At 46.3% G+C, this 7909-nt stretch overlaps 1 protein-coding gene across 1 annotated transcript in view; it reads left to right on the top strand.

The window, feature by feature from the left end:
- Positions 1-7909, top strand: part of VPS13C (vacuolar protein sorting 13 homolog C) — a 220119-nt gene that overhangs the window by 149298 nt on the left and 62912 nt on the right. The window contains exons 59-60 of the mRNA XM_019504366.1: positions 6142-6263; positions 7793-7903. Of these exons, the coding sequence (XP_019359911.1) occupies positions 6142-6263; positions 7793-7903 (233 nt within the window). The remainder of the gene's footprint in view (positions 1-6141; positions 6264-7792; positions 7904-7909) is intronic.

The raw sequence follows: 7909 nt of genomic DNA, 5'->3' as shown, positions 1-7909 counted from the left end.
ATGGGCTTTTTTTTCTTAGTAATACATTTTTAAGATTATCCTTTTCCAAAAAAAACTAGTTAAACAGCCAGAAACCTGTACCTGCTTTTCATTAAGAATACTTTTAGTTTTTGCCATTTCAGTGCATAGCAGGATTTGCAGTGACATACAATAAATATTGTTCTAATAAATTTGTCTTAACCTGAGTAGCCTAGAATGCATGGAAGGAATATGTAAACTATGTGACTTGTAAGTAATCCTTTTAAATGGGCTCTGTCAGCTGCTTCAGATCACTGTATTTACTGGAATACAAGATGAGGTTTTTATCTCCAATTGGCATGGTAAGAAAACTCTCACCTTATAGTTACATAGTTAGTAGGGTTGGAAGGGACCTGAACAGATCATTAAGTCCGACCCCCTGCCACGGCAGGAAAGAGTATTAGGATCAAATGACCCCAGCAAGGTGTTCATCTAGCCTTCTCTTAAAGATCCCCGAGGTAGGAGCCAGCACCACTTCTCTTGGAAGTTGGTTCCAGATCCTAGCCACCCTGACAGTGAAGTAGTGCCTTCTGCTGTCTAATCTGAATTTACCCTCTGCCAGCTTGTGACCATTATTTCTAGGCACTCCTGGTAGTGCTTGGGGGACCAGGGACTCCCCCAATGCCTGCTGGTCCCCCCCTTACTACTTTGTAACAGGCCACTAGATGCCCCCTCAGCCTTCTCTTCTGGAGGCTGAACAGGTTCAGGTCCCATAGCCTCTCCTTGTAGGGCCTGCCCTGCTGCCCCTGATCATGCAAGTGGCCTCCTCTGGACCCTCTCCATGTTGTTCACATCGCTCCTGAAGTGTGGCGCCCAGAACTGGACTCAGTACTCCAGCTGTTGCCTGACCAGTGTCATATAGAGGGGGAGGATCACCTCTTCGGACCTGCTCGAGATGCATCATATGGTGGACTGGCTCACACAGCCGTGGATGCATGACAAGGTGTGGTTGGCTTTCCTGACTGCATCCCCACACTGCCGGCCCATGTTCATCTTGGCATCAATGATGACTCCAAGATCCTTTTTTGCCTCTGTGCTGATGAGAAGAGAGTTCCTCAGCCTGTAGGTATGGTGCTGGTTCTTCCTCCCCAGGTGCATCACCTTGCACTTGTCAGTATTGAAACCCATCCTATTCTCATCCACCCACCCCTGTAACCTGTCTAGGTCCAATTGTAGCCTAATCCTCACTTCTAGCGTGTCCACATCCCCCCCACATCTTTGTCATCAGCAAATTTGAACAGGGTGCTTTTTACCCCCTCATCCAAGTCACTGATGAAGATGTTGAGCAGTGCGGGCCCGAGGACCGAGCCCTGCGGAACCCCACTGCCCACATCCCTCCAGGTCGAAAATGACCTGTCCACTGCCACTCTCTGGGTGCGGCCCTCCAGCCAGTTGGCGACCCCATTTGACTGTGTAGGTGTTGACACCATGGTCCCCCAATTTCTTAATGAGAACGGGGTGAGAGACAGTGTTGAAGGCCTTCCGAAAGTCCAGAAAGACTGTCTGCTGCTACCTCTGCATCTAGGGATTTGGTGACCTGGTCATAGAAGGCCACCAGGTTGGTCTGACAGGACCTGCCTCTAATGAACCTGTGTTGGTTGCCCCTAAGTATAACCTCCCCTGCTGGCCCCTCGTGGACATGTGCCAGGATAATTCTGGCACAAAAAGCTTGCCCAGGATCGAGGTAAGACTAACTGGCCTATAGTTCCCTGGGTCCTCCTTCCTCCATTTTTTGAAGATGGGAACCACATTGGCCCTCTTCCAGTCCTCTGGCACCACACCAGAGCACTACAAGTGCTCGTAAAGCTGTGCCAGGGGTCCCGCAATGACCTCAGCTAATTCCCTCAGCACTGTGGGGTGGAGATCGTCCGGACCTGCTGATTTAAATACGTCCAGTCCCTCCAGAAATTCCCTGACCTAGATCCTCGCTGACACTTGGCCTAGGTGTGCCTCCCCTGGGGCCTGAAGGGGGGGCGCAGTGGGGGGGTCTGATCCGGTCCCTGCTCAGGAAAACGGAGGCACAGAAGTTGTTAAATAAGTTAGCTTTGTCGTCTGGTGTGACGACCAAATTTCCTAGCGTGTCTTGCAGGGGCTGCATGTTACCTGGTAACTTTTGCCCCCTATGTATTGTTGTTCTTGATCTGGGAAGCTAGTCCCAGTTCCATCTCCGCCTTGGCCTTCCTGACTACCCCCCTGCATCCCTGAGCAACTGCAGTATAGTTCTCCCTGGTGATGGCCCCTCCCTTCCATTGGGTGTACGCATCCTTTTTAGCTAGGAGACTTTCTTGGATTCATTTGGTGAGCCATGGGGACTTTTGCGCCCTCCTGCTCTGTTTCATCCGTGTTGCGATTACCTCCCTTTGGGCTTGGAGGATCATGTCCTTAAGGAGCGACCACTTTTCTTGGACACATGACTCCCCTCCCCTCTGGGACCTCAGTGCCTCCCTGACTATTCTCCTTAGCTCACTGAAGTCCGCCCTCCTGAAATCTAGGGCTGCCTGTCTTGCTGCAGGCCTTTGCCACCTTGCACTGGATGGTGAATTCCAACTGGCGATCTTCACTGTCACCCAGGTCGTTGAGCACCCGCAGCCCCCTCACCAGGTTGTTGCCCATGGCCAGCACCAGGGCCAACAAGGTGTCTCTCCTGGTGGGGCTGTGCACCTCCTGGGTTAGATGGAGGTCCTGCATTTTGGCTAGGAACCTGCGTGAGTGGTCAGACCTTATTTTTGCATACAAGGAAACCACATTAAATATATTGTTTCTCTTTGAACTGCTCCTAAAAACAACATATGCTCAGTAATGGAAACCAACTATGAAGTTGATTAAATGTAGCCAACACTAAGCATGACTGTAAAGTATATGGTCCATATGGGGCAAACATGCTGGTGGGAACAAGAATAGATTAGTGAAGCCTATCTGAATAAGATACATGGTGGTGCCCATTACACACAGTTCCCCATAGTGTTGAATCTTTCAAGTCATGGTGAGCCATTGTATTGCATACTTCCTTTTCACTCCTGCAGCTGACATGCACCTTTCCCGTTACGTATGAGTCCTGTTTCTTCATCAGCCTTAAGTGTCTGGCAAACATCACCAAATGGCGCCCCCAGCAGTTCACCTGGAATCTGTCACCACCCTCTTTCAGCCTGTTGTATGTGATTTAGTGTGGCCCCAACTTCCCATGAGGTGGAGCTGAACTTAGTTGCCTTGTGCCTCATCTGCATATAAATTTTTGGAGTACCTCATGATTCATGACAATAACACCCAGTTCCAGTCATGAGTGGGGGCGCTGATTCACTCGGGGATCCTTCAGTGGGGGTAGAGGATAGCTAGGGTACACACAGTGGTGCTCAGCTGTGTGGTTGTAACGGCTTCAAATGCTGTGGACTCTGGGGCCCAGCCCAGTGAACCATAGGGTAAATAATGAGCCTTATGGCTTTAGACTAATATCATGCTTAGTTTGAACTATATATTTCTCAGCCTTTTGGTCTCAGGCAGGGGTGGGTAATTATTTTGGGTGGAGGGCCGCTTACCCAATTTTGGCAGGCTGTTGCGGGCTGCATGGATAGCCCTGCCCTGTGACAGGTGCCCCGTCCCCTTGTCACCATCTTGGGACCAATGTCCCAGGGCAAACACTAGTGGGGCCCAAAGCGGGGCACAGGCCAGCAGGGGTCTGTGGAGCTGGACTGGGCTGCATCAGCAGGGCGAGGGGAGCTGGCCTAGCTCCCTAGAGCCCCTGCCAGCTGGGACCCCATGCTGCTGCCACTCTCTGCTCTGGGCCCCACTGGCACTGGCCCTGAGACACTGGTGTGGGCCCTGTGCTCCCACTGGTTTCTTGCCCACTCACACCCAGTGCCCCCCAGCCCCGTGGTACAGGCAGGGGGCAGCACTCAGCCCTGACCCCTGCTGACCAGCAGGGAAGAAGCTGGTGCTGAGCATGGAGGAAAGCAGACTCTCGCCTGCCCCATGGCCAGTGCTCCCTGCTTGAGCTGTTTGCAGCCCACGTGGTTCTGACCAGAGCAGGCACGGGCAGCCCCAGGCAAGCTGTGAGTGGCTGCAGCGTGGGGCGCTGGCCATGGGGTGGGCGAGGGGCCACTCTTCCCCGTGCTCAGCAACAGCTTCTAAACTGCCCCACTGCCAGCCTGGCAGTGGGGCCTGGTTACAAAGTCGTGCTGAGTGCAGTGGGGTGGGGAAGACAGCCCCTCCCTGCCCCATGCCCGGCACCCTGCACTGCAGCTGCTCACACCCTGCCTGGAGCTGCCTGTGCCTGCTCCGGTCAGCCCCGTGCGGGCTGCAAGCACCTGCAGTGCGGGGTGCTGGCTGTGGGGTGGGTGAGGGGCTGCTTTTCTCCATGCAGGGAAGGAGCTCAGGGGAAAGCTGAGTGTGGGGGGGAAGTGGCTACTCCCCCATGCCACACTGTAGGCGCTTGCAGCCCATGTGGGGCTGTCCAGAGCGGGCACAGGCAACCCCATGTGGGCTGTAAGCAGCTGCAGTGCAGGGTACTGGGCATGAGGCGGGGAGCAGCAGCTTCCCCACCCCCGTGCTCTTTCCCTGCCTGGGGTCCCCCCCCCCCAACTTAGTTACCTGAGCTTCCTGTGCAGGGCAGCCATGTGCTCCCAGCCCAGAAGCCCTGGCTGGGGGTTGGGACTAGGCAGCCCTGTTGTTGTGGGAATCCTCTGGGCTTCCCCTGGGTCCTACTGCCCTTGATTCCTGTCACTTGACAGGAACCAAAGGCAGAGAAATATTAATTTTCTGCGTTCTTTTAGGGGCCCTGCAAACCAGATATATCCGGCCCATGAGGCCATTCTGGCCTGCAGGCCACATTTTGCCCACCCCGGTCTAAGATCAAGTAGAACTGGGGGTATCTGAACCCCAAGGCCTCTGGCCCTGGGATTTCCACATAGGATGGTGGCCAAACTGCTGGGTCTGGGTGGGAGGATACTTGCCCAGTATTAGAACTGCATAGACTTGGCAATTGAGCTCTGCTCAGTTGAATTTTAGATCTTGAGTTTGGGTTTTACCTAGTTGAATCTGGAACTGATTTGGCCCTTGAAATTTAAATATATTTAAAAAAAAAACCAAACAAACTTGTACATTTGTACATTACATGCAAACTATTATGGCTTTGTTTTAATTTCAAGGTCGATGTTATCAGATTTATTCCTTACTTCCACATACTTCAGACTCTACTCTGCCCAAGCAAGGGGAGGTTGGAGAGGGGCTGCAGGGGGAAGAAGCTGGGAGGAGGCAGAAGGCAAGGGGGTTACCTAACCTTTCCTTTTCCCCTCCTTGCCCCCTCCTGCTCCCCCACAAATCTGTTTTGCCTTCTGTAGCAGTGGGATGGGGACACTTTCAAGGCAAACCTCCAATAATTAGATTCTATACTTGAAAAATTCAGCTTTTTAAATTTTTCTTATACAGAATCTGTTTATTGGATGGTCATCTTATAATCAGAATAGTCTTGTATTCTGTGGTAAATGTGGTAATTTTCTGGTACATAAAACAATTGGTGTATGTATGTATATGTGTGTGTATGTAGCTTGGTTCTGCAAAATGAAATTAAATAGTAATATAATATAATTACATTATTAATATAATACAATAATTATATTAATATAATACTATAATAATAATATTATAATAATTATATGGTTCAACTCAGAAGTTGAACCATTGTAGGTATTTAATTTAATTTATCACGTTCCTTTTCTAAGAACATACTAATTTGAGGGCAAATGTAAGTTGCAGGAAATAGATTAATATAACAATATTAATATCGGTAGATAACATTGAGAATTGTTATAACTGTTTGTATGCATCTGTAGTGAAACATGCATGGCAAAACTGTTCTGACTTTAATTACTTCATTCGGGGTCAAAGTTAGCAGTACAAGTTGGTTAAATATTCCTACAGGATCAGGCAGACATGTTGTATTGAAACTGCTGCTGCGTGCTCCCTTTCCCCTCTTAAAGCAGCTAAAATGTACAGACACGTACCCATAATTGGTAAAACAGTTTGTTTATACAACTTTTTGTAGATGATAATGTAGTGTATAGTGTAATTTGTATTTTCACTTAGGAGTTTTACAAAAACTTTTAACAGCATCTTATGTTTTTGTCGTAGATCAAGAATCATTTCTCTGTACCGTTTAAAATCTATAAATTTGTTAGAAATGTTAGACTGTTGGAACCCATCGGCATATCCAAGCCAGAGGAGGAATTCCATGTTCCTTTAGATTCATACCGGTATGGTCTTTTTCTGTTAAACAGAATCTTCATGTACAAGATGAAATAATTGTAATCCAAGTGGGTTTTTTCTGTCTGCATCCATTTCAGTCCTATTAAGTACTACTGTGGGAATTCAGAATTGTTTTCTGGTTGGACGGGCAAAAATTGGGTGGCTTTTATTTTCTTAAATAATTATATTAGTACCATTTTAGAGGTCTCTAAAATGTACTATGTTTACCACTTTTTTGTGGATGTTGTGTGCATTTGTCCATCTAACAATTTTACGTATTAAGCCTGAAATTTTTAATAATTTAGTGCATCAAATATCCAAGACCACAATTCCTGATTCCCTTTGATTGGGATAATATAACTGCACTCCATGGCAGTAGAATCCAATTGGAAACAATAAAATGCACTAACTGAATACTAAATGCATATTGTTTGCAGGTGTTTCAGTAACAAAAGGGATATTTAAAGTATTTATTTTCTTTTTCTTGGAATACTGGCTCTTCCCTTTCACTTTAAAACTATTATCTCTTTATCAGTATTATTATAATTAATATAGCTGTTGTGGTGGTTTCCTTTTCCCTTTTTGTTCCTAAATTCCTTCCTCCCTTTACAATGTTATATGTTGATAGTTATGTATTGCTGTTTATTGTGAATTTCAGTGCTTCTGAAACTTGAGAGAAAATCAAAGTTTCTAGATGCATGTTAATGGATTTTTGACTTAGTGCAGTTGCACTGTTACAACTGTGACCATATCTGAGTAGAAATTAATAAACCTGGCAGATGATTTTAGAAGAGGCAGAAACAGAGAGCACAAGAACTGCTGTAATTTTAGGTCTATAGATGTCCTTACATATTCTTTAATTTTTTTAATCTGTTGCCTTCAGCCCTGTAAAATACTTGATTAGTGAAACATCTGTGCAAACAAGTCTAACTAGAATTAGACAGTGGAATAATTTTAAACTATGACAGCTGATTGCAAAAAAAACCTAAATGTAACATTGTCTTATAAGGATCAGAAATCAGAATCGGTATCTTTTGTTGTACAAATTGTTCATAATTCATGTAGATTCAAAAGTGTTTTTAATTTCTGAACAAAAACCTCTGGTTTGCTACAATAAAGACACTTTTGGTGTAAATGAAGCTGTGGGCATCTGTAGGACCATGGATGTAGTGTGGACTTTTCCAAGGTTTGAAGTGTCAACCAGGATGTTGAATTTGTTATTAACAGATGTGTCTGCATTTTACATAGGGCAGGCAACTAGCTTGTCTGTCTCTTAATCTTCTCTTCCTCCATGTATGTTGGGGAAACTGAGACAGACACATGACATTTTTACAACAACAAACACATTTCAACCAGGTATACTACAGCCTTTCTCAAGTTAAATTACTTCTTTTTATAACCTTTGAGCTTTTTTCTCATGGGCTTATCTCCATCTGTGAATAAATAAGTAAATTAAATGAAAACTGTTGTCTATTTGTGTTGCTGTTTTAAAGGGTCTATTAAAATTTTGGCTTTTTTTTTCTTATCTATCCCATAGATGCCATCTGTTTATTCAACCAACAGGGATCTTAGAAGGTCAATTTAAAGAGTCAACAACTTACATTGCCTGGAGAGAAGAGCTACACCGGAGCAATGAAGTGAGATGCATGTTGCA

The sequence above is a fragment of the Gavialis gangeticus genome, unplaced genomic scaffold, assembly GCF_001723915.1.
Source record: "Gavialis gangeticus isolate Ggan-Ray unplaced genomic scaffold, GavGan_comp1, whole genome shotgun sequence".
Taxonomy (NCBI): Eukaryota; Metazoa; Chordata; order Crocodylia; family Gavialidae; genus Gavialis; species Gavialis gangeticus.
Note: the sequence above shows the minus strand (reverse complement) of the source record. Positions and strands in the feature narration are given on the sequence as shown.